This window comes from Xenopus laevis, chromosome 9_10L (assembly GCF_017654675.1).
Source record: "Xenopus laevis strain J_2021 chromosome 9_10L, Xenopus_laevis_v10.1, whole genome shotgun sequence".
In the NCBI taxonomy this organism is placed as follows: domain Eukaryota; kingdom Metazoa; phylum Chordata; class Amphibia; order Anura; family Pipidae; genus Xenopus; species Xenopus laevis.
In genome coordinates, this window is record NC_054387.1 from 115,529,545 (window position 1) to 115,557,390 (window position 27,846).

Below are 27,846 nucleotides of genomic sequence, written 5' to 3' on the forward strand. Positions count from 1 at the left end.
AACCAGGAAACCAATGCCATGGACTCTACTGGGGTTTTGGTTCCATCTGGGACATGTCATCTCTCATTTCAGCTAGCCTGCCAGGGTTTTTATTTCAACACAATTTCAACAGGAAACACCCCACCCCCCATATTTAAACTGTTACATTCCAGTCCTTTTAGCCAAGCAAAAGCGTAACCTCCCCTTTCACATTCATCAGGGGCCATCTAAAGTAAAGTACTGAGGGCAGGAACGCTGCTTAGGATATGTAACTACACCCTGAAGATGAAAGTGTATGGAGTATTACAAGGAAAGAAAAACTTAATGTTTGTGGTGGAAAATACAGTCCAGTCCTAATCACTAAGAAGGCGGAGATTCCAAGGAAACATTAGGGGGTCAGTCGTGCAGGCCTGGATTGTATGGCAGCCATGGAGATATGTGTTTAACTGGGAAGGAACAGGGCTTTGATCAGAACCCAATTTTCTTCTAGGGCCCTATACAATGTAACATTTGGGGTCTTCATGTAACAGCACAAAACACTGGTTTCCAAAAACTGGCAATATTGTAAATTCATCCGTTTTATCTGGGCCATAATATAGTGAATAAAGTACCCCCTATTGTAAAATAGGAGGATATTATATGTCACAGACGAGTTCCATGATCATATACAGGTCATGGAACACTGAGGTTACTTCTAATATCCTCGTATTTTCCAACAAGGACATCACTACTCACCATTTATAACTGGTGACATCACTAATCACCGTTTATATAGTGAATAAAGTACCCCCTCTTGTAAAATATAAGAATATTATAAGTTACCGAGGAGTTTCATGACCATATAAAAACACGAGGCCGAAGGCCGAGTGTTTTTATACAGGTCATGGAACTCCAAGGTAACTTCTAATATCCTCATATTTTGCAACAGGGGGTACTTTATTTCAGTTTCAGTGAGTCATTTGACAGAAATGACATCAGAACTCACCGTTTATAACTGTTGACATCAGAACTCACCGTTTATAAGGATATAATTTACAGCATATTCATGGCTTTTGTGTACCATAAGGATATATATACGTTACAAGATGTTCATGGCTCCTGTGTATTATAAACAGTTAATTTTACAATAACACCTCCATATTTTTCACCTCTGCTGTCTTAATTGCTCGGGTCTAACCTACATAACTATCAAATTCCACAACCCGCTTCTATTTATTCAAATAAAATGTATATAGAACTATAAAGTTTCTCAATCATCCCCCCTTACACTGCTACAAGGACCAGCATTATAACCGTACTTAAAAAGCAACATATCTTGAATGATAACCATAGACGGACAGCATTATTTTTCACCCAATTAATGAGTTTGAACAAGAGGAAAGGGAAAGTTCAGAAAGAATCCAGTTTTGCTTCCAATATGAACTGCGTTGTAGCAATTGTCAAATTATCACTTAGCTCCAAGTGATAATGCAGCTATAAGTCACCATAGATGAGAGAGAGGCCGGCAATAAACACACAGCAGGCCTGTCTGTCATCTACACGTGCTGAGAGAGAATGTCTCTACAATGAACAGAGGCGTTTAATAAAAGGCAACGCTGGACTTGCCCCCGGGAGGGTTCAGCACTCTGTTATGAGACCGTGGTCGAGGGCCCAGGTGGGGCTCATGTGCAGCAAGAGCTGGATCTGGAAGCACAACTTTCTCTTCCTTAGCAACAGGGGTCTTCTCTTGCTGAGTTTTGGCAGGTGAGGGTTCAGCTTTCACTGCAAGACAATAAGAGAGAGCATCTTAAAGTAGACATATAGAATAATTTAAAAAAATAATAATTTTGTAGCCAATAATGCATACTGTATGTTGTTGGTTTTACGTTTGGCTGTAAATTAATATTCTTTAAAATTAGCCCCTTTATTTGAGCTCCATATAGATGTAGACTGGTCCCGGTCTGTGTTTCAAATAAATGGGGTGGGCATGTCCTAACGGTCCCTGCCAGAAGCACGCGAGAAGGGGGACAGCCAATCACAGCCCTGCAGTCACACAAGCAAAGCCAGGGTTCAGTTCCCTATCAGGTCAGCCTAGCTGCTGATTGAATCCTATTCTACAGTGCGGAGTGCGGACGGCTCCCCTACACAGCCTGGGAAAGGAGGCAGCAGGAAGTGGAACAGATGGGCGGGACTAGTAGGGATTTTGTGGACATTTTCAATAAAGTAACCAGAAACACAACTTTTTAAATCACATTTCTTCTAGATCTAAACGAGTTTAATGCACTGGTACATTCTTGTTTTATACATAAAACGTCTCCTTTCAGCATCGGCTTTAGCAATAAATACACCACATCGACTGCACGTGTGCTAACACTCAAGTATGTTTAAATATTTGTATTCTCTGTCAGAACAGAGTCCACCTTGGGGCTGCTAGCTTGCAAATGGGAAGATTAGCCGTAGGGCCTCCATCCCTTGGTATCACAAACAAGGGCACCGCACTGGAGTGTAGGTGGCAAGAGATTTGACAGCAGTTGGAATTCTTGGTGTGACTTTTTATTTTTGCAATAGTTGGACTATCACACAGTACTGGGATGACTTGCTGCCCCCGACAGCTTGCCAACCTAAGCCACAAATCTGGGCACTGGGTATAAAGCTGTAAAATGCTACAAATATATGGATTTCAGAGAGATATACAGTATTTGGGTATGGATTAAGACTTTTCGGTCCTGAAATTGAAACATAACAATTAGATGCATGTCCCATTCAGAACAGAACACATAGTTTGGGTAAATCTCTTGGAATGTCTTTAATATTACTGTGTGTATCTCCATAGAACATGGACAGCGAAAGCGCATGGCTGAAATAACATTTCCAGCCCTCACAGTTAAGCAGAACTACTGGGAGATTAGAAATCGTATTATGTGAACCATATGTGTGTCTGTACCCAGGCATCATCCAATTTGCAGCATTCCGCTGTTTCATGCTTTAAGCGTTGTCATAACTGGAAACAGATGCCTTCGTTCAAGATCTTTGTCTTTGTGAGAGGCGTTAAGTTCATTGGGAATGACAGATAGCATTATCTATACTATCTCCAAAACCTCACTGCATACATGTTTACAGCGGGGATTTATAGTCTGTGAAACTAATGGCACCCTCATTATTTAAACATTCCTGGTTCGGGAGCTAAACAAATCACTCCCCAACTGAATAGTGAATAAGTGTGTTTTAAAGTAATGTCTAGCTCTGTAGAACACAATGGTGTTATCCGTTATCCACTATTTAACCTGTGCCATATAGTGTTTTTTCAATTTCCGCCATTGCTACACAGCAGCTTGTTTATACGAACTGTAGTAGTGTTTCTGAAGCAAACACATCAGTTTTACCAGTGCAGGGCATCACTAACATGATATTTTCATTACTTTAAAACACTAAATTTTTTTGTGTTACGGTTACTTTAAGCTTTGTAAATGTTGTACTTATTGACTGAAAGCATTCGTCCTGCTGATTGTAGCACGTACCTGGAGTGCTGTTCTTTGGAGCTTCAGTTTCAAATATATTGATGTTATCCTAGGAGATAAGAAAAGGACAGAATGTGTTTAATGCCTTAACTAAGAAATCACTGGCAGAAGCAGTACAGGGATAGCAATCCCGATGCTGTAACAGTAATCAAAGTAAAGATATTTCCAGAAATATAATGTACTTCTTTAGCACTTCTGAAATGTAATTAAAATGATTTCTGGCAAGTGATTAGTATTTAGGAGGTATCTAAAATCAGAAACCCCTGCATCTGTCTGTCTGTTAGGTTATAATATCCCCCAGTCCTGTACACCTAGCTACACCTGTGTAAACCCTACAGTTTGTATATAGGAGAACTAAACCCCCCTTTAGCCAAAAGTCCCCACTCACTTGAAGAATACCGAAGTGACAAAGATGGCGCCCGTGAGCTCCGCTGCACTGACCCTGCATGTTTGGTCAGTATTTCTAGAGGGGACACAATTCAGGGGGAACTCTGTGCAGGGGGGAGGCAGAAAGGGGGGGCCAGCGGGGACTTTTGGCTAAAGTGGATTTAGTTCTCCTTTAAGTATGATGTCGAGAGTGATATTCTGAGACAATTTGCAATTGGTTCTCAATTTTTTATTATTTGTGGTTTTCCAGTTATTTATCTTTTTATTCAGCAACGCTCCATTTTGCAATTTCCGCAATCTAGTTGCTAGGACCCAAATTACCCTAGCTACCATGCATTGGTTTGAATAAAAGACTGGAATATGAATAGGAGAGGGGCTAAATAGAAAGAAAAGGAATAAAAAGTAGCCTTAAAGTGCATATTGTTTTTTAGATGGGGTCAATGACCTCCATTTGAAAGTTAAAAGTTAACTTAAAACCACCCCTTTAATGGCCCAATGGAATTTTCAAATTTCTATTTGGCTGATCTTTGAGCAGATATTAGTCAGGCAGACAAAAGGCAGCCGACTCATGGAAAACAAGAAACTTTTTTTAAAATATATAATTACAAGTTCTGTATGGTTTCTGAAAAAAATTATATTTCTCTTCACTATTCCCCTCTAAACACTATCATTTCTATAGGCAGGTTTTATGCCCAAGTCTTCTTTTTGATTGACTGTTAGTTTGGATACATCATGGTTTCTAACTTTCATTAGTTAATGTATCTGTGCCAACAGTCCTTCATAAAAAGGAATTCCAATGCAAAGTCTGCATATAGATTACAGAGGGTTAATATTAAAGAAAGATTATTTCAGCAGCAATACTAAATGGAAAGCTTGTTATATTCAGACAATCCCTTATTTCTGTTAGATGAAGCTTATATTACATTTTTGTTTTCATGACAATTCCCCATTAAGGTCACCCAAACAATTGTGGATAACCAATGCAACTTCAAAATGCCTGTCTAGATGGTATTTTGGCAGAAGTAATGAGGTTTGACGGATCTCAGATCTGTACCTTGGGTTTGTTGGGATGGGCTTTAGGGCTTGTTGTAAGTTGTGCACCACCAAAGATATCACTGCCCTTTGCCCCTGAAGGATTTCCTCGAGCTGCTGCTTGCTTAGGGTTTGGTTCCTCGAATATACCGCTGGGCTTTCCACCTGCAAAGAAAAAAAAAAAAGTTATATATCTTTATGCACACAGACTCACAGTGGAGGCACAGAGAAAAAGAGTGAGATTAGTTGATAAGGTTGGTTTTGTAGCAAACCCCTGGTGTCACCCAAACAACAGTGTGGGGGCAGTAATTTTTTGGTAAGCTCCAAAAAGATAAATCCTTGGTTGGAGTCAAAGGGGTGAAGTTAAAGATCACTAAAGTCCTCTAGAGCGAAATTCCGCCACTCTCCATTCATTTCTATGGGATTTTTAAAGGCATATTTATCAAATGGTACTTTCACCTTTTGATAAATGCACCTTTAAAGGAGAAACCACCCCCTTATTAAAAAATCCCTACCCCCCTCGCCTAGCTGCTACCCCAGGCAAATGCCCCATACTTTTAACTTACCCCTCAGTGCAGATTCAGGGATCAGTGTTCAAGGCAGCCATCTTCCGGGTCTTTGTGTCTTCTTCCGGCGCTTCTGCAATTTCCAACTATTTCGGCGCATGTGAAATTGCTCCAACTGCGAATGCGCCGATCCACCAGTCTCAGATTACCGAAGACCCGGAATATGGCTGCCGTGAACTCCGATCACTGAATCTGCACCGAGGGGTAAGTAAAAAGTTAGGAGCATTTGCCTGGGGTAGCAGCTAGGCTGGGGGGGAGGATGGTCTAGGTGGAGTGGAGTTTTTTTTTTTTATATTAAGGGGTTTGTTTCTCCTTTAAAAATCCCACAGAAATGAATGGAGAGTGGCGGTATTTCACTCTAGCGGACTGTGGTGATCTCTATCTTCACACTTTGATAAATATACCTCCAAGTCAATCTGTGCCGTCACAAAACTGCATAAAAACTGGACAGTATGAAAAATAACAGCATGATCCACAATTGACTTATTTGGGGTACATGAATGAAGCAAACATTCAGTTCCAAGCTGCCTACTTGGCTTGGAGGCAAACCAGATGCTAAAGAAAGTCTTTATGTCATACCTGATTGGTACAAGGCAATGGCTAGGCAGATGTACAGCTAAACAGACAGTGTTTTCGAGTAATGTAGTGCAAAGCCTTCTGAAAACAAAAAGGTATTTACATCTGTCATGCTTTACACATAGCACTGCCTTAAAACGAAAACTGCATAGCAGTGTATCCAAATGACCAATACTGGGCGTACAGCGACTGTACAGGTATGCAATATATTAGAAGCCCACAATGTATTATACAGGATGTTCAGAACCTGAGGTTTTCCGGATAACGGATCTTTCTGTAATTTGGATCTTCATACATTAAGGCTACTAGAAAATCATGTAAACATTAAATAAACCCAATAGGCTGGTTTTGAATTAATTAAAGATTAAATATATTTTAGTTGGGATCAAGTACAAGCTACTGTTTTATTATTACAGAGAAAAAGGAAATCAAGACATTGTCAAGGTCTTCTGTGCAGGACTGTAACATCGACTTACACCATTAAAGTTTTGCATATAAATTAAGTCCCATGACTGCTCCATTTTTATGCTGATATTACTTTTTGCAGCAGCACCTGGGCTTTTTTTCTAGGGATGAGCACACTGCTCTTCAGACTTCAGAAATAATATATATATATATATATATATATATATATATATATATATATATATTTTTTTTTTTTATTTATTTAGAGAGCTTACCAAAAACAACCGCACTTTCAGGACTTTTTTTAGTGCCAAACAAACAACATTTCAACGTTTCAGCTAACAACTTAAGCCGTCATCAATAAGTCGGAGTGCAGTTCTTTTTGGTAAGTTCACTATCTATTCATTTAACCAGCACCCAGGCATACAATGAAATTATCCTAAGGACCTATTAGTGTGAAGTTTGCAGTTAGGTGCACGTCCGCCCTTCTCCTCTGAGCCGGCACTTCTCCTCTGCTCTGAGGCCAGCTCAGCCAGCCGTCTCTTGCTCCGATGCGGGGCCCCAGGTCGTAGTCTGGGATCTACTGGTAGACCGAGATCGACGTCCTGGGCATGCCTGGTCTATAAGCTTAAATGAACATTTCAGTGTAAAAATAAAAACTGGGTAAATAAGACAGGCTGTGAAAAATAAAAAATGTTTCAATATAGTTAGCCAAACATGTAATATATAAAGGCTGGAGTGACTGGATGTCTAACATAAGATAACACAACTTCCTGCTCTGCAGCTCTCTAACTCTGAGTTAGTCAGTGACTTTAAGGGGAACCACATGGGACATAGCTGTTCATTGAGTTTGAAATTGATCCTCAGCATTCAGCTCAGATTCAAAAGAAACAGTTATGACCCATGTCCCCCCCATCTCAAGTCACTGATTGGTTCCTGCCTGGTAACCAATCAGTGGAAACCAAGGAAGCTGCAAAGCAGGAAGTAGTGTTCAGGCTATTATGTTAGACATCCAGTCACTCCAGCCTTTATATATTACATTTTTGTCTAATTAACTATATTAGAAACATTTTTTATTTACCCAGTTTTTATTTTTACACTGAACAATTCGTTTAATAACCTCCCATCCCACATTAGGACACACAGGATGTTCTAGGCACATCTGTGGGAGATTGCAGCCCATGTGCTTGTTTGCATTCCAGAGCTGATGTCAGCCATAAACTATGCAGTGTGTACATTAAGAGCAGAAGATTTATAGCAGCGGGCATGTGGAAACCAACTAGACATCACAGCAAATGTCTAACTCACACACTATTATATGGACATAGCCCCCTCTTAGTGACCCAGAAATTGGTTTTAAAGCCAGTGGTTTACACAGCAAATGATGGCTAATGTGTCTCCCTAATAAAAGTAGTAAATACAGGTGTGGGATCCATTATCCAGAAACCCATTTTCCAGAAAGTGCAAAATTACAGAAAGGATGTCTCCTGTAGACTCCATTATATCCAAATTTTTAAAAATGATTTCCTTTTTTTCTGTCATAATGAAACAGTACCTTGTACCTGATCCCAACTAAAATTGTATTAATCCTTATTGGACGCAAAGCCAGCCTATTGGGTTTATTTTAATCCATCTATCCATCCATCTATCTTCTCTCTAGTTTCTCTCAATCTCGTATCTATCTCGTATCTATCTCGTATCTATCTCGTATCTATCTCGTATCTATCTATTTGTTGGCCTATTATCCATCTAGTATCCATCTAGTATCTCGTATCCATCTAGTATCTCGTATCCATCTAGTATCCATCTAGTATCTCGTATCCATCTCGTATCCATCTAGTATCTCGTATCCATCTCGTATCCATCTAGTATCTGGTATCCATCTCGTATCCATCTAGTATCTGGTATCCATCTCGTATCCATCTAGTATCTGGTATCCATCTCGTATCCATCTAGTATCTGGTATCCATCTCGTATCCATCTAGTATCTGGTATCCATCTCGTATCCATCTAGTATCTCGTATCCATCTCGTATCCATCTAGTATCTCGTATCCATCTCGTATCCATCTAGTATCTCGTATCCATCTCGTATCCATCTAGTATCTCGTATCCATCTCGTATCCATCTAGTATCTCGTATCCATCTAGTATCTCGTATCCATCTAGTATCTCGTATCCATCTAGTATCTCGTATCCATCTAGTATCTCGTATCCATCTAGTATCTCGTATCCATCTCGTATCCATCTAGTATCTCGTATCCATCTCGTATCCATCTAGTATCTCGTATCCATCTCGTATCCATCTAGTATCTCGTATCCATCTCGTATCCATCTAGTATCTCGTATCCATCTCGTATCCATCTAGTATCTCGTATCCATCTAGTATCTCGTATCCATCTCGTATCCATCTAGTATCTCGTATCTGCCTATGTATCTGCCTATGTATCTGCCTATGTATCTGCCTATGTATCTGCCTATGTATCTGCCTATGTATCTGCCTATGTATCTGCCTATGTATCTGCCTATTCTCTCTCCTATCTCTCTCTCTCTCTCTCTCTCTCTCTCTCTCCTCCCTTCCTCTCTCAGTTCTTTTACTACAGACATTTGGAATGACCATGGACTTCCTGCCCTGTGGGGCTATAAAAAAGCCACTGTCTGCCTGTGAAGCAATGTTTCTATTAATATAAAATCAGCCGTGGGCCCTGGGTGGCCTGAAATTGAAATAGCCACAGAGGGAAATATTGACAGTACAGGAGGAGCAAATGTACCTTGTTTATTCAGTGAAGGAGGCAGGCGAGCTACAGGCAGTTAAGCACTGAGGCAAAAGCAAGCGACTACTGAACACACACACCCACGCGCCCAAAGCTAAGTAAACACACAGGGAAATATTTAGGTTTCATTTTGGTCCCTTCCATATGGGTTTAACATTACCTCCTCCAAACATTATTTTAAGACTACGGTCACATCGATGATATAAATAAAGGCCTTGACAAGAAAGATCAGCAATAAAAATAACCATAAACATCAGCCCTAATATTCACGTGGCCAAGACAACCAGAGACTATTTTCTGCCTGGAAACGGGTAGAACCGGAATAAGGATAATTCAATTTCCATAAAAAATAAATCAAGACCAATAGAAAAATTGCTTAAAGGGATGCAAGTAAACTTTTAATATGTTATAGAATGGCTAATTCTAAGCAACTTTTCAATTGGTCTTTGTTTTTTGTATACAGTTTTTGAATTATTTGCATTCTTCTTCTTTGCAGATTTCAAAAGGGAGTCACTGACCCCATCTAAAAAGGCTACAAATGTATTTTTATTGCTACTTATTACTCATCTTTCTATTCAGGCCTCTCCTGTTCATATCCCACTTATTCAAATCAGTGCATGGTTGCTAGGGTAATTTGGACCCCAGCAAGCAGACTGCTGAAATCGCAAACCGGACAGCTGCTGAATAAAAAGCTAAATAACTAAAAAACCACAAATAATAAAAAATGAGAATTAATTATACTGTCTCAGAATATCCCTCCCTACAGAAATACTAAAAGTTAATTTGAAAGGTGAACAACCTCTTTAAAATAGTTCCACTTACAATGCACAAAAAAAAGTAAAAGGCACGCTACCCCTTTAATCATTCATGTATATACAAGCCTTTTGCAAGGTCAAAAGAATATTCAAGGATCACGAAAAAATAAAGGAATTGCAAGTATTTGAACGGTATGCTGCTTTACAGTGTACAAACTCCTTGATTACAGTATGTTCTCCTGTAGGGCACTAGTACACCATGGTCCCAAATTATTTGCACTATTTCACAGAGTGGGGTTCCACCCCCCCTCCCATCTTTAATTGTGAGAAACCCAGACTTTTTGCGAATAGCTGGGCAGCCACATCCTAAGAGAGTCAAACAGTGTGGTGATTTGATAGTTAAATAATTATTAAAGGGGTGGTTCACCTTAAACCAACTAGTTGTTTTCAGATAGATCACCAGAAATAGTGACTTTTTCCAATGACTTTCTATTTTCTATGTGTAACCGTTTTTCTAATACTGAAGTGTAATTTTTCACCTTCTGAAGCAGCTCTGGGAGGGGGGGGGGGGTCACCGACCCTGTAAACTGTTCTAAATGGATACATGTAGTTGATCCATTTCTTATCTTTGTCCCTGCTGAGCAGAATCATGCATTTCATTACAGGCAGCTGTTAGAATTGATACAATAGTTGCTAATACTCCAGAGATGCTGCTGAGAAATGTAACAACTAAATGTCCCAAAATTACAGTTTAGAGTCTGCACCTGAATTACTGAGCTGCCAGACTCAAACACCAGAGACACCAACATTCAACTTTAAACTTAGATTTTGGAAAAACAGTACAAAAATAAATAATGGAAAGTCATTGGAAAAAGTCTTTATTTCTGGGGAACAATCTAAAAACAACTGAATTGAAAAAAGTGTTTGGAAGGTGAACAACCCCTTTAATGAATGTACAGGGATGGGATCAGTTATCCAGAAACTCGTTATTCAGAAAATTCTGAATTACAGAAAGGCCGTCTCCCATAGACTCCATTATATTTTCTAGTAGACTTAAGGTATGAAGATCCAAATTGCAGAAAGATCCATTATCCGGAAAACCCCAGACCCTGAGCATTCTGGATAACAGGTCCCATACCTGTATAACTGCATGTTTAATATGGCACATTGTTCTATAAAACACAACTTGTAAATACATCTCCCTAAACAACTTAACCAGCTAAAGGCAGGATTTTTTTTCTTAATACCAACGTATACGAACTTTGGTTGATTTTGGCTGAAATTACAAAGACTTGAGGTTCTTCGCCAGAACCTGCAGAGTCTGTTTGCGCAGATTCAAGGCAGAAGAGTGAGGAGGCTACTGTCTGCGGTCGGGCTGAAATCAGACAGCAGATTTTGGCCCCCATGTGGCCCTAGCCTAAGAATGGTGTTAAATAGCACCACTAAAGATCAGATCTTTCAATCTGTAATTGGTTATAGACTGAGAATCTTATTGCTGATTGGTTGCTATGGGCAAATGCACTGGTGCTCTTTAGCAACTGTGTTTGTAAATGAGCTCTTATCTTTACAGATAGGTGTGTACAGATTTCTCTTGAAAATTAAAGACTGGGCACAGTCCTTTTATTATACATAATAATTGTCTGAGGCAGGGATCTCCAAATGGAGGCCCACGGGCTAAAGGATTTTTATGGACCCCAGTCTGCTCAAGGGCTAGATCAGTGATCCCCAACCAATAGCTCATGGGCAACATGTTGCTCTCCAACCCCTTGGATGTTGCTCCCAGTGGTCTCAAAGCAGGTGCTTATTTTTGAAGTCCAGGCTAGGAAGCAAGTTTTAATTACATAAAAACTAAGTATAGTAAAAGCAGAGCCTCCTGTAGGCTACCAGTCCACATAGGGACTACCAAATAGCCAATCATAGCCCTTATTTGGCAACCCAAGGGACTTTTTCATGCTTGTGTTGCTCCCCAACTTTTTTTACATTTGAATGTGGCTCACGGGTAAAAAAAAGGTTGGGGATCCCTGGGCTAGATAGACGTGGTTGTATGACATTAGACTTCATTGTAGGACATCATCATTTTAATATAATCTTGCCCTCAAATATGCGATGTGAGACATAATTGGTCTAAAACACACCAGAACAATAAACACCAAAAACACTCATAAGAGAACAATTCTTAAAATCATGAAGCAGGGTGCACTGGTTAAAAAAAGACAGTCCATCTATCTCACCTGGAGGATTAGATCTCTTGGATACAGATTCAGGCTCAGCTTGTGACCCAAATATGTTGGAAGCCATCTTGTGCTGCCTGCTGGGAGCAGAGGTTTCTTCTGAGCCACCAAAAATAGAGCTTGAACCACCTCCAGGGGGTTTTAATACTCTGTGAAGAATACAAAAGCAGGTATCAAATGCAGGATAATGGAAATGTGGCAGGAGACAACTCATGAGAGATGCCAGCATAATGTTTCTTGTATAGCCCCGTAATGACATTTTATTGGATAATAGACAAAACAGAGTTGGCAGCTCCATGGATTAGGTAATGACATTACAATGCACATAAGCCTTCCCACTACACTACGCACACATTTTAGGCTAATGTTGGGCTCTGAGATTTATTAGCATTCTATCACAAAACCTGGTGTTTCTCTGTCAGTGTCAATTAGTCAGAATATCTTCAGCTCATCTGAGTGGTCAAATATTAATCTGCTCTATGAAGTTAGTGCTGTTCAGCCGCAGCACTGAGCTCTAATACCCAGTCTAAATCCGTGCTCAGTATAATTTGTCTATCTCTTGGTATTACTGGTAAGGCTCATTGCATGCGAGCCCACTATTATTAGTGCATTATATGCAGCAACATATACCATGGCGAAGTACAATACATGGGTGTATGCATTGGACAGAAGTACATGTAGAATACCAAACACCACAAGAGGTAAATATCCTGCAAGAATTAAAAGCATGAGACCTGCTAAATTCTGGGCACCAGGATTCATATGTCAATATATTCTTAGCTGGATGTGCTCGCAGCAGGCATAGAAAGGTAGTATCTGTATTTTCTTTGGTGCATTAGGGAACTTTCCACATAAACATGCCATTTCTGTGGTGTCAGATATCAGATATTATGTTAAACTCAGGGGGTTATTTACAAAACCTTGAATTAATCTGGTTGGGTTTTTTGCAAAAAGCCTGAATATGGAAATCCGTCTGGATATTTTGCCAATATTATTCAATTATTTCTGTGTAATAATAAAACAGTACCTTGTACTTGATCCCAACTAAGAGATAATTAATCCTTCCTGAAGACAAAACACACCTGTTGGGTTTAATTGATGTTTAAATAATTTTTTAGTAGACTTGAGAACCAAATCAGGGAAATATCCCGTATCTGGAAAAAGGTCCCACTCATTCTGAATAACAGATCCCATACCTTTAATTCAAAAAATATTATATACAGTATATTTTATATAATCACCCCTTAATCTCTGTATTAAGTCACTGCTGCCCAAAAGGAATCCTTTATGGAAAGAGGCCTCATTTAAATGCTGCATCAGTCACCTTATACTGCTGTCACACATACAGGAGAGGCTACTAGCGGTGTGAAAGTAAAAATAGAAAATAATCATACGCGGGTGGGAGCATGTAAGTGCAATATATTTATGGCCCCCTGCCTGTTCACATATTCCATCGACTTCATAATCTTATCATAATGCAGCCCCTGTACATGCTGATAACTGGATTACTACATGGAAATTTGAACAGCATCACTAAAAGGGTTGTTTACCTTTGAATTAACTTTTAGTATAATGTAGAGAGTGATATTCTGAGACAATCTGCAATTGGTTTTCATTTTTTATTACGTGTGGTTTTTGAGTTATTTCGCTTTTTATTCAGCAGCTCTCCAGTTTGTAATTTCAGCAATCTGGTTGCTAGGGTCTAAATTACCCTAGAAACCATGTATTGATTTGAATAAGAGACTGGGATATGAATAGGAGAGGTCTGAATAGAAAGATGTGCAATAAACATTTGCAATAACAATACGTTTGTAGCTTTAACAGAGCATTTTATTTTTTAGATGGGGTCAGTGACCCCCTTTTGAAAGCTGGAAAGAACCAGCAGAAGTCAAATAATTCAAAACTATAAAAAAAAAAAAAAAATTTTGATTGAGAGACTTGAATATGAATAGGAGAGGGTCTGAATAGAAAGGGGAGTAATAAAAAGTAGCAATAACTATAAATTTATTGTGTGACAGAGAATTTGTTTTTCAGATGGGGTCAGTGAAAGCTGGAGAAAGTCAGAAGAAGATGGTAAATTATTTAAAAAGTATAAATAATGAAGGCCAACTAAAAAATTGCTTAAGAATTAGCCATTTTATATAATACTAAAAGTTAACTTAAAGGTGAACCACCCCTTTAATGAAATAGGAGAGCGGCTTTGGGCTTTTTATTAAGACTATCAAAAAAATAAATAAAAATGTCATTTGTTATGGATTCTATTCTCCAGGTCTTCCTGGTTTCTAGGTGCCTGACACAAGAGCAAATATTAGCTCCAGTGCGGAGTTTATATAGCTCATTATTTATGATATATCTGTATTTTGCAGTAATTTAGAGATTATACATCACACCCCAAGGTCCCTGCCCCAGTGGAGCTTACAATCTAAGGTCCCTAACACTGCTACAGATATTGTGTTGGCTAATTAGCTGGTATGTAACTGCAGGCTAATGTCACACTGTAATCAATCATTATAAGGATGGACAGAGTGCTGTTTAGATGTTGCCCGACTAAAGCTCCCAGCATGCTTCAAACCATGATATGTTTGATGGTATGAATGAATGTATTTGTTGGTCAGGGTCCAGCAATATATGAATAACCCGTGTTGAAGGAACAGTCCATAGAAGGTTTACTTCCCCTTTTTTTAAATTTAAATGGAAAAAAAAAAGCTATCAGAAAGGGAAGCCTTGCAAACAGGAAACATGAACCGTCTCCCTTCCTGATTCTCAAAGATATCTTACTCAACAGACTTTCATATATACTCAGCCTAATCTGAAGGGCTGCAGTCTGGTCTATGCTTCCAGTCATCTCTAAATATAATTAGGGCACATTCTAAACATCCTGCACAACTGTACTTAGAGGAATGCCTTTGCAGCTGTATATGTAAATCTTGTGAGAATGCCTAGCTACGGAGAGTAATTTATGGCACAGTTTGCCTGGACAATGGCACTAAATTACATCATGCCCAGCACAACCATTTATTGGCTTATAGTTAGATTATAAAACATCAGGAGGTCTATGGGTATTGGTAAGGATTCTTGGTAAGGATTTTTTTTAAAATACTGGTTCAAGGTGACTCTCAGGGGGTTATTTACTAAACCTCTAAATTTTTCTGGTCGGGCTTTTTTTGGGGCAAAAAGCCTGAAAATCTGCCATATCAGACTTTGGAGGTCATGTATAAGTCAATGGGAGATGTCCCTATCCCAACTGGAAGATATAGTGGTCTGCAGTAGTGATGTGCAGGTCGGGATTTCCCCGACCCTAACCCACTCACATCTGCACTTCCGGGTTGCTTTTATAGACCCGCGCCGCCCTGCTGATGACAAACTCGGAAGTCTGAAGAGCAGTAGAAGAGCTGAACCCGCACCCGCCCGCGAAGAAGCCCAAACCCGCCCCGGGTCAGCCCGCACATCTAGTCTGCGGTGGTTTTAGCCAAATAATTAGGTGTTTTCTGGCAAAAATCCAGAAAAAAAAGTGATTTGAGAAGAAGGTAAAAAAAAATAAAAAAATCATCTGATTAGGCTTTACGCTCGATTTTTTTTACCAATCCGAATAGTTATTTTATTAATAAATAAGGCAAAATAGGGGATGGGGGTTTGGTTGAGCTTTTTTTATTGAAACAATTAGATAAATTTGGATTTCAGTAAATAACCCCCTCAATATCCTCATATTTTATAACAGGAAGTATTGTTTTTTTTTGTTTTGTTTTTTTTAGAATATAAAAGTTTCAGTGAGTCACGTCTAGTCACGTGACTAAGCACAATGGAAGAACGATATCGTTTACAGCAGTGCTGTCCAATTTATATGGTACAGAGGGCCGGAATTTTTCTAATCTACATGTGGAGGGCCGACAATGGAAGCCAGTGTTAACCACTCCCTGTTTTTAGACCACACCCACTTTAAACCACACCCATGTTACCGCAAGACCATGTCCACATTAATAGCACACCAAAAAACAGATGGTTGGTGCTCACTGCAGGGATCAGGGCCGGAACTAGGGGTAGGCAGAGTAGGTGGTTGTCTAGGACGCCATCATTGAAGGGCGCACTTTTAATGGGGTTTTTTTTTTTCATTTTATTTAATAATTTGTTTCAGTAATCATGGTCACTCAGTCGGGTGGAATCCCCCTCCTTCACTTTCTCCCTCTTGCCAGCAAGTAATAGCTCCTTCTGTGGGGTGCGTCAGTGCATTGCGACCTGCGTATACGCATCAATTAGGTCACTGATGCGGTTGGGTGGCAGCGAGAGGCAGAGAGCTGGCGGCCGGGGGCCATATGTTTGCTTTTGCTGCCGGGCTGGACGCTGGCACAGGTACATAAATACTTGGGGGGAATATGATGTGATCAGATTTATTTTTGGCTGCTGCTGGCACAGGTAAAGATTGGGGGCAAAATGATGGCTGCTGGAGGGCTGTATGATGGATGGCTACTGGCACAGGTACAAGGGGGGCTGTATGATGGATGGCTGCTGAGCTTGCTGGTACAGGTACAGGGGCAGTAATATAAGTGAAAAAGCGTTGTACATTTTCCTGCTTTCTTTATTTAAAAACCCATCATGGTAAGGAGGTAAATGGTAATGCAGGATGGGGGCGCTGATTGAAGCTCTTGCCTCGGGTGCCAAACTACCTTGGCCCGGCACTGGCAGGGATATCACTCATATGTCAAAAAAGTTAAGTCATATTAAGACATACCCTTAAATCCATAAGCCTCCTCCTCCCCCCTGTATAATACTGTACCTCAGCATATGATTAAACACCTTAGGGACCCTTAACAATCATTTTCAAATGCTAACAAACCCCCAGAACAAATACCAGGCTTATGTTCCATAGGGATCATAGGTCAGGCAGAGTATGGCAAACACAGGGTGCAAAGAGCAGGCAAAGTATGACACACACACAGGGAGTATAGGGAAAACAGAACAGAGCAGGAGACAGGAATCAGGAGCAGTCTAATATGTACTACATACAGTGACACAGTGCTGGTGCCCCATTAGCATTTTGTATAAAGTGTGAACAGGTGAACAATGTGGGCAGTTTCAATCTGGGTCTCAAGTAGAACAGTACAGGCCTTTAGGGGAGTGAACGATAGAGGTGTCACAAGTGTGAACAATACAGGGGATTTAAACAATGTAGGGGCCAATTAATCTCTGCAGTGATACCTTTTAAAGATTACAAATGGTAAACAGACACCGCAGGCAGACTTTGATGTGGAGGGCCACATAGCGTGGGGTCGCCAGTCGGACAGCCCTGAATTACAGGATATTCATGGCTTTTCATAAAATAAAATAAATATATATATATATATATATATATATATATATATATATATATATATATATATATATATATATATATATATATATATATATATATATATATATATATATATATATATATATATATATATATATATATATATTCTGTCCTTGCTGTTAACAATCAGATTCACAGGGAAAAAATGACAGTGGCATTTTAATTTACCTTTTCAAGTACTTTTTAAACCTCTTGTTCGAACCAAGAGGATAAACAGCAGTGCACAGTATAACAAAAATACCCCAGACAGGCTCAATCTTGAGAAGCCTAGAGATAGAGTGTCCAGTATTTCAAGGCTTGCATTTCTAAGGAGGTTAAATGTATCAGCCTGAAAGAAAATACTCGTGGAAAACAGTCTTTATGAGACCAGATCCAGCTTGTTTGTTTGCACACCATTTAACATTAGCCACCTGCATTTGTACACATTCAGAATCAGATTTAAGGGGTATACAAGTTTAAGCAATATCGAAGTCGAGGGATTCGTTCGATCGATTTTAATCCATCGATCGAACAATTTTTGTTCAACCAAAAAAAGATAGCTAAGCCTATGGGGACCTTCCCCATAGGCTAACATTGTGTTTCCAATAAGGATGAATTATATCTTAGTTTGGATCAAGTACAAGCTACTGTTTTATTGTTAGAGAATTTTTTTTTTAATTTAAATTATTTGGATAAAATGGAGTCTATGGGAGATGGACTTTCTGTAATTCGGAGCTTTCTGGATAACGGATCCCATGGAAGTGTAATTGCAACAGTATCTGCTTATCCCTTTCAGGTCTTTGATCAGACTCAATAAAACAGAAGTCTGTTCTCCTCTAGGTCTTATAATCAGCTGCTTCTGCTGTTCCAACAACTGTCTACTGTTCCAACATAAGAGCTGGGATTCCTTTTGGCCTCAAAGAAAAAAGGGACAATGATGACATCCACACGTGAAAACATTGTACTGTACAAGAATGACAATTTGCACATATTTCTTGTGCCACCATATGAAATGTCTGTGTGTTTGGGGGGGGGGGGAGATAGAGAAGTCTTTGTCTAATAAAAGCTTTCAATTAACAGAGACAGACAGGAAGGAAGTAGAAAAGAAATATAATTTTTACAGATTTACTCTATTTGCCAATTATTTCTACTATTCTCTTTTTATAGGGTTCCTTAGTTTAATCCCCCTAAGGGGACAGTATTTCAGCTTCACTATACTGCTGTACACAGCTACATGCACCCCCCCCCAGGCAGAACATTTTATAAATAAAATGGTTCCAGCAAAGCTCACAGACCTCGGAAAGCTTCACCCATCAATTCTTCATCCAGATTAGAGCATGCAAGGTTTCCCTGCCAGCACCAGTAACTGACTTGCCAGATAGATATCTGTCAGAGATGAAGTTGTAAAACTCAAAATATGTGAAAAATGACCATTTATAGTAAATGCAGTAGCAAAGGTAGTTGTAAAATGTAAAAATGTTTATTAGGACATGTGTAGCCTAACGTGTTTCTTGCCAAATGGGCACTTACTCATAGCTTATGAGTAAGTTGGCACAAAACGCATTAGGCTACACATGTCCTAATAAACAGTTTTACATTTTACATGTGCCTGTTACTGCATGTGTGTCGTTTTCACCTATTTTGTGCCAAATGGGCACTTACTCATAGGCCATGAGTAATACCTTTTGTTACTGCATTCCGTATTAATGGGTCTTTTTCACCTATTTTGAGTTTTCGCATTTTTGGAAACACTTGGATTCGGGTTCTTTGTGATGAGACCACATGGTGATACATTTTTTTTAGTAAACTCTCTATGTATACTTACTCCTTAGGAGCAGACATACATGCCATTTTTGTTTATTTAAAGTTGAAGTTGTGGCTGGCTCAAAGAACAGGCAGATAAGCAGCCGACTTGGTCTGAAGGAGCCGAGCCAGCGGCTTAAATCTGCCCGTGTGTGGCCAGATTTACAAAGCAGCCTATTTAGTGAAAATGTATAAACAATCATGACAACCAGCTGATCCTCACTGGGTGTTGCTCACATACTTTTTCTGCCCTATAGCCAAATTTAATAGTGTCACATCAGCAACCATAGTGACTAAAGTGCAAACTCACTGGGAGGCATGGGGCCCACCGGGGCTACTGCCCCAGGGCCCCCCTCCTGGGGCAGTGCGCATGCGCAGACATTCTATTCTACCGCGACCCCAAACAAAGTGGGGTCGCGCCGCCCCACTAAGTAGCGGATCTGGGCCGGCGGGGCCCACAAGAGCCTGGGGCCCACCGGGGTTTTTCCCGGTGTCCCGCCGGCCCAGTCCGACACTGCAAACTCAGCCCCTCCTGACCAAGTCAGTAACTTATATTATTATTATTAACATGTATTTATATAGCGCCAACATATTGCGTAGCACTGTAGGCCCACATATGGGGCCCTCTGGTCTGATAACAGCAAAAATTGGGCAAATATCTATTTGCACAGGTACACAGCTGGCTAAGGATGATGAACATTCCTGACAGTTGATACAGTGAACAAAGGTTCAGGCCGTTTCCTTGCATTCTTCCTGCTGTTCACTATCACCCCCTCAACAGGAAATCTGCACAGAAGAAAACATTATCTGTCCCTTCTGTGCCACGTTCATAGAATATTCAGTAGATTTCTGCTTCCATTTGTACTCCTTTTAGCAACCCTCGGGGACTCTTGTCTCCAATCCCTGTGCTTCCTGGATAACCGGGAAGATAACACAGCCATTAAACATTTCAAACATCATTAAGGATGACGAGTTCCCCTGCTTCTCCTGCTTAAACTTTAGCGAATATAATCTTAGGCGCATAAACGTGCCAAGAAGAAATAAAGCAAAGTGTTTCATTTCAGAGACATGCATTGTCCCAGATGGTTTCACTGGGAAACCCAAACAGAAATGCCCTGTATTTTATATTGTGTATATAGAGCAGAGTTAGACTAGGTCATTCAGGGCTGCTACAGAACCTGCCATTTTAAAGGTCCAGGTTTGTCAGCGAAATCAGAAGAAAACATAATGTTCTGTGTCACACAGATCTGAAGTCTTCAGGATCAGAGCTGCATTCCAGGGTCCAAATAGCATTAAAATTCTTCTTAAAACCCTGCAGAATCATACATGGGAACTATTGGGAAAATTATAAAATTCAATATAAGCTTCAGCATACTGAAATAAGAAACTTTCTGAATACAATCAATTAAATATTCTGTACAGTTTCTGAAATAATTGTTTATTTTCACTATTCCTCTCTCAGCATCTGTTTCTCTTCATTCTCTCTTAGTGCAGGAGTTGGGTGTCAGATAGTTGACAGTTAGAGCCAATATACAGTATCTTATAGGGGGGCTCCTTTTTGCCTAGAAGATGTATTAGAGCTCACTCTATACTCTATTAAAATCACCAGACATCATGTCTCTCTACATGTAGGATTTGTGCAACAGGCAATTATTTTGCTAGATTTTGTTTGTACTGGAATCAGTTATTTGAGTGAGCTCTAAGGGTCAGGGCACACAGGCAGATTCGGGGAGATTAGTCATCTGACGACAAATCTCTTCTTCAGGACGACTAATCTTCCCGAACAGCCTCCTAGTCGGCTAACATGTAAATCGCCGACAGGATGGCACTCGGATCGATTATTTTTCTGAATTCCTCCGAAGTTCAGAAGACAAAACGATTCGAATGCCATCCAGCCGGCGATTTACATTTTAGCGACAGCGAGGCAGTTCAGGGTGATTAGTCGCCCCGAAGAAGAGATATTTGGCCGGGCGACTTATCTCCCCGAATCTGCCTGTGTGCCCTGACCCTAATACATCTGCTAGGAAAGGAAGATTTATCTATACATCTATATTTATCTATATATCTATAAGATATATTGGATCTAACTGTCAATGAATATCTGACACCCAACTGCTGCAAGAAGACAGAAACAGATGATGAGAGGAATAGTGAATATAAACTTGATTATTTCAAAAACAATGCAGAATATTTCATTGATTGTATTTATAAAGTTTCTTACTTCAGTATGAGGAAGCTTATATTTCATGTTTGCGTTAGTTCCCCTTTAAGGCAACTTGTCATTTCCGCTGGAAATATGAAGGTGATCAAACAAATGGTATCATTATGGATTACGTCCCATTGTTCCCAATAGGAAGTACTTGGCTCATGGCGTGAATAGCGCCCAAAAGCACAGACGTTCCATAGGAAGTTCCTAATGTAATCTTACCACTGCAAAACAGGAGGTTGCACATGTAGTCTTATTGTAAGGCTGTAAAACACAACTACTGGTTTATGTTAATGGCACTTGGGGCATTACCACAGTAAAATCATGCTTCCATACAGACAGGGCTGTATTTATTAGGGATGCATTGAACTCCTACATCCTTTGGAACTAATTCAGTTGAATAACGATTCCAAACCCTCTGCGGCACAAAACATTCCAGGTGATGCTTGACTGTCAAATGTTTACTCTTTGGTCAAATTCTGCTAAAAGGCTTGGATTTGTACAAATCCCAAACCTATTCCAGGATTCAGTGCATCTCATAACAAATAACGTAATAGTTCCACGAAGTATAGCACTCAACAAGTCTTGTGCATACAAACATAACTTTTTTACAAATAAAAAAAATTTAAAACGTATTTTTGTTTGCACTAGACCTGTTGAGTGCTGTACTTTGTTGAACTATAACGAAATGGGGGAGGTGGGTAGCTCCTCTACGGTCTATCTGCACATGTGCAGTAAGGAAACTATTACAGGTCATAGTATAAGTTGATCCAGGGACTAGTCCATTTTGGAGTAAGGAAGGAATTTATTCCCTCTGAGGCAAATTGGAGAGGCTTCAGAAGGGGTTTTTGCCTTCCTCTGGATCAATTGGCAGTTAGGCAAGTTAAAAGGTTGAACTTGATGGACGTGTGTCTTTTTTCAACCTAACTTACTATGTTACAGGTATGGGATCCGTTATTTGGAAAACCATTATCCAGAAAGCTCCGAATTATGCTATGACCATCTCCCATAGACTCAATTTTATCCAAATTTTTAAAAATGATTTCCTTTTTCTTTGCAATAATAAAAAACAGTACCTTGTACTTGTTCCAAACTCAGATATAATCAATCCTTAATGGAAGCAAAACCAGCCTATTAGGTTTATTTAATGCTGAAATGATTTTTTAGTAGACTTAAGGTATGAAGATCCAGATTATAGAAAGATGGGTTCTGGATAACAGGTCCCATACCTGTACTGTGCATGTGCAGCCAAAGGGGAAGGGGGCCTTCTGGGCCTGGTGAAAGCTGAATATGCCTTTAAATTGAAAGGCTATGAAATTACCTGTCCCTTGCCAGATTAAGCATTTCCATGAGGTATATTTATCAAAGAGTGAAGTTAGAGGTCGTCACAGGCCTCTAGAGGGAAATTCCGCAATTCTCGATTCATTTCTGTGGGATTTTGAAAGGCGTATTTATCTAAGGATGAACTTTCACCCATTGTATAAATACTCTTTTAAAAATCCCATAGAAATGAAGGAGAGTGGCGGAAGAATTTCACTCTAGAGGACTGTGACCTCTAACTTCACTCTTTGATAAATATACCCCCATGCGTTTAGGCAATTCAAATGGCCAAGGTGAGTTCAAGGCTTTTTGGGCGTTTTGTTGCCTACACAAAGGAGAGCTTTATACTGTAGGTGGCAAAATGCTCCGTGTGCCTGTGATAAGAGCAAGGGAATAACATGGAAATGAAATGGCATGGTCCTGTGAAAATCCACAGGAATGAGCACAAACAGGCGAGCCCCCCTGCTTGGGTCAGTTCACTGCTATGGGGAATAAAGTGCAATTTTTAGAACCCAAACAGTACTGTTACATCTGTTAGATCTGCTTTGTGTGTGGGTTCTGAGAGGAGCATGCTAACTTCAATAAGATAAAGGTATATTTCAAAAGTGTTTTTTGCAGCATACCTTAATTTAAATACCAGTGGGTGGTCCTGTTTTTATTTTAAATATGGTTAATTATAAGACACGAGTGTAAATTTCAGAAGTGCTCATATTTTACAAAGCTTTATTAAACTTATGGCCTTTCACCTTTGGTTCCTTTTAAATTCCTTTCTGAGATGCGAACCGTATAGGGATCCTGGACAGCTTTTATGTACATACACATAAATAACTCATCCCCACTTAATCCTGTGGTCTGACTAGCAAGAGGTTTTTAAGTGCAGTGTAAAAAAGTTACCTGAATAGTCCCCAGGAGCAGAGCTATTATTTATGTAATCGTATACAGCTCTTACAGAGATTATTCATCACATCAGTAACCTGCTTGTGTGTTTTTTGACTAGAGTCTCGCCACACAGGCAGATTCGGGGAGATTAGTCGCAAGGCGACAAATCTCCTCTTCTTCGCGGCGACTAATCTCCCCAATCTGCCTTCCCCCGGCTAAAATGTAAATCACCTGGGGCAGGAACACGGAACGCTTCGTTTTCCGAAGTCGCCCGAAGTTTCCTCATAAGGCAATTACGGGCGACTTCGGAAAACAAAGCGCTCTGTGTGCCTGCCCCCAGGCGATTTTTATTGTAGCCAGCGGAAGGCAGGGGAAGAAGAGGAGATTTGTCGCCTGTCGACTAATCTCCCCGAATCAGCCTGTGTGGCCAGACCCTTAGGAGAAGCAGGAGGAACCCACACAAGCACAGGGAGAATTCCAAGCAGATCAAAGGCAAAGTAAACTTTATGGTCATCTCAGCAGTATACGAATTCACAGTGAGATAGTGCCCAGGTAAGAATTAAAAGGAAAACTACCCCCAGAATGAATAATTAACCAACAGATTGTTTATACTGTAGTAAGTGGCCTATTAAAGGATCTTTCCATAGAGAAATATAAATATATCTATCTTTCTCTCTATTTATATCCATACATCTATCTATATATCTCCAATTAGATCTATAGCTCGCTCTATATATATTTTCCCCCTCCCACCAGTAATTTGCATATGCAAATTAGGATTCGGTTCAGTATTCGGCCGAATCTTTCGCAAAGGATTCCTAATCTATATACCAAAGAAAAGGCATAACACCTGCTCTGTAGAGACAAGAATAGAAAGAGTATTAAAAAAAAAAAAAGAATGTATCCAATGTAACCGATCGTATAAATGTTGTAAGGTTTTGTGTTTTTAAAGGAGAAATTGAAAAAACCCAAATTTTGTAGGCATCTATAAGTAATATAAGGTGTTGCTTTTACATGGTGCTAAAAATTAATATTATCTTTAAAAATAGTCCCTTTATTGGAGCTCCCTATAGATGTTCTCTGGTCCCTGTCTGTGTTTCTAATGAGGGGTAGGTGTGTCCTAACTGTCCCTGCCAGAAGCACAGTAGGAGGGGGACAGCCAATCACAGCCCTGCAGTCACACAAGCACAGACAGGCTTCTGTTCCCTATCAGGTCCTACTAGCTGCTGATTGGTTCCTATCGTATAGTGCAGTGAGCTGAGAGCCGTCGGCTCCCCTGCACAGCCTGGGAATTCAGGGAGCAGGAAGTGGAAGAGAAGGGAGGGATTATTAGGGTTTTGTAGAAATATTCAATAAATCAGTCTGAAACACTACTTTTTTTAGCACAATTCTTCTATATCTAAATGAGTATAATGCACTGGTACATTCTTATTTTACCCAAAATGTCTCCTTTAAAGCCAACAATTACATATGCAAAGGTTTGCAGGTTACAAACGCCCTGAGGAATTGTAATGCCCACACATTGTGCAAATACAGGAATGGAATCAGTTATCCGGAAAATCCCCGGGCCCGACCATTCTGGATAACAGGTCCCATACCTGTACCTTGTACTTGATCCAATCTAACAAACATATGATTAAAACCAGCCTATTGGGTTTATTTAACATTTACAAGATTTTCAAGTAGCCTTAAGGTATAAAGATCCAAATTATGTAAAGATCCATATCCAGAAAACCCCCAGGTCCTGAGCATTCAGGGTAACAGGTCCCATACCTGTATTGTATAACTCAGCACACCTTCAGACATATCACGTTCAGGAAACAGGATCACGTGTTAAGAAAGGGGAAAAATAAGCATTGTCTGTACAAGTGTCACAAAGCAAACACACAAGCAGCAAGGCAGTCTCCACCTATTTATGGAACAGGCTCTGTTGCTTTTATTACCAGACACTTAATAACAGAACTCTAAATTATAGGATAGACAGTTGGCTTTTAATTGATCTTCACAAAGTGCCATGGAATTAGGTGTGGCCCCTGCACACTGGTACAGAATACGTGCCACAAAATCAGCTCTGCTGCATCATTTTGCCGACTGCCTGTTACATGCCTTGCATCCCTCATTCCGGCAAGTAAAATGGAAACTAAGGCAACACGAACAATCGTATTTTTAGCTTGCAGTCATGTTAGCCCAGCTAGATGATGGTTTTCCTTTCATTTCGGGGTTACAAATGATGCACGCTGAGAACAGCTAACAATACAGAACAAAGCATGGGCTGGGCACATCCCCCGGCTCAATACAAAATCATCAGCAGGTCTGGGCACCACATCGGCAGCTCTTCAATCCCAAGAAAAGAGGTCATGAAATGAACATAAAGCAACAACTTCTCACTTTAAATCGCCTATATAATCCTGCAGTCTTTGCACAAACCTGAACATTCACTGCAGCGAGTATTTATCATTATCAACTAGATTATTGACACCGAGATCCCTCTTTAACTTGCCTCAAGAGCAGGTCTGGACTGGGAGTCAAAATAGGCCCTGGCATTCCAATTGCAGAGAGGCCCAAACAGCCTACTAAATAGTGACTTTCTATGGCAACTTACAAGAGCCCCTCTGGCATTTGCCAGAACCTACAGATTGCCAGTCGGGGCCTGTTTAAGAGAGCCACAGACTTCTGCTGTATAACAGCATTTCAATATAGACAGGGGCCGGAAAGTTAGGTTGGGATAATTTTAAAGATAGCCGGTACAGGATTTGATATCCGGAAACCAGTTATCCAGAAAGCTCATCTCCCGTAGACTCCATTTTATTCAAATAATTCAAATTTTTTAAAAAACCGTTTTCACTTTTTCTCTGCAATTATAAAAATTGTAGCTTGTACTTGATCCCAAGCCAAAATATAGAGAATCCTTATAGGAGGCAAAACAAACCTATTGGGTTTAATTGATGTTTAAAGGACTCATTAGTTGACTTAAGGTATGGAGATCCAAATTACTGAAAGACCCCTTATTTGGAAAAACCCCCAGGTCCCAAACATTCTGGATGACAGGTCCCATGCCTGCTCTTGACCTGTAGATGGTTGCAGGCCAGGACTGGCAATCTGTGGGTTCTGGCAAATGCCAGAGGGGCTGCTATAAGGTGCCATAGAAAGTCAGTATTTAGTGGGCTGGTGGGGCTGTTTGGGCCTCTGAGTGGGCTGATTGGACCTCTGTGTATCTGAAATGCCAGGGCCGATTTTAATTCTCAATCCGGACCTGGATGGTTGTTGAACTACACCATACAGATTATCTCACTCCTAACAGGCTTTAGCAGCAGCTGGTGGTCTACTGGTTGGACATGATATCTGTGTTTTATTTCTGGGCTAATACTGGGTCCAATGTACTATGTGATCTCCTCCCTACCCCCAAAACCAGCCCCTTGGGACTCAATGTCTGTTACAGTAAGTGTACCCAGTTAGGAGCCTTATACCCCCACAAAGCCCTAGATCAGGGCTACAAAGCTCACACTTGAGGGCAATGCACCTTCCCAAGTAAGGGGTTAATCAGTGGCACAACTGGGCCCCATTGCAAAGTCATTTGAGCTTCCCAATCCCTCAGGCAGTGACAGGGACTACTACTTCCTCTATAATTACACCCCTGGGTTGACGAATAAGGCAGAAACTTCATGTTATGCCCAGTGGGACATGTAGGAGCTACATAACATTACATTACATTACAATACAATACAAGGTTGACTAAGCGTGGCAGGCAGTGCATGCTGGGTAATACAACATACGACTTTGTGTCGCTATCACATCAGAGCGGTGTACGGTCACCTCTGTCACAGGCAGCTTTCCGCCTTAACCCTCCCCTAATGTGTCCCCTCTATAACGGCCTCACCTTGAGCTTGGCTTGGACTCCAGCCCCTGGAAGTTGTGTGTGGAAGTCATGTTCTTCTCGTCCCGCTACAGACTAACCAGCCTTCTGACACAGCCGCACCGCCAGCACACTGCGGGAAATCCCTTGCCAGCGCGGGTTCAAACGTGGTTGGGAACACTAGCTGTCCATCACGGCTAGCAGCCAATCAGAAGCAAGAACTGTGATGAACGCTCACCACCTTAACAACGCACAATTGG

General features: G+C 40.4%; 1 protein-coding gene across 1 annotated transcript; it reads right to left on the bottom strand.

Moving 5' to 3' along the window:
• Positions 1 to 989: 989 nt before the first annotated feature.
• On the bottom strand, positions 990 to 27,846 carry jpt2.L (Jupiter microtubule associated homolog 2 L homeolog). The gene is made up of 5 exons (XM_041577572.1): positions 27,611 to 27,846; positions 12,200 to 12,348; positions 4,918 to 5,060; positions 3,477 to 3,525; positions 990 to 1,740 (listed from the first exon to the last, which is right to left on the bottom strand). Exons 1-5 carry the CDS (start codon positions 27,658 to 27,660, stop codon positions 1,559 to 1,561), a joined length of 573 nt encoding a protein of 190 aa, XP_041433506.1. The 5' UTR covers positions 27,661 to 27,846; the 3' UTR covers positions 990 to 1,558.

What these genes read in the sequence shown, in the direction of transcription:
- jpt2.L (XM_041577572.1), bottom strand. Translation starts at nt 27,660, where the DNA reads ATGACTTCCACACACAACTTCCAGGGGCTGGAGTCCAAGCCAAGCTCA. An exon ending in CAAGAGATCTAATCCTCCAG is followed by an intron (nt 5,061 to 12,199) that starts GTGAGATAGATG and finishes TTTTCTTTGCAG; the next exon opens with GTGGAAAGCCCAGCGGTATA. An exon ending in CCCATCCCAACAAACCCAAG is followed by an intron (nt 3,526 to 4,917) that starts GTACAGATCTGA and finishes CTTATCTCCTAG; the next exon opens with GATAACATCAATATATTTGA.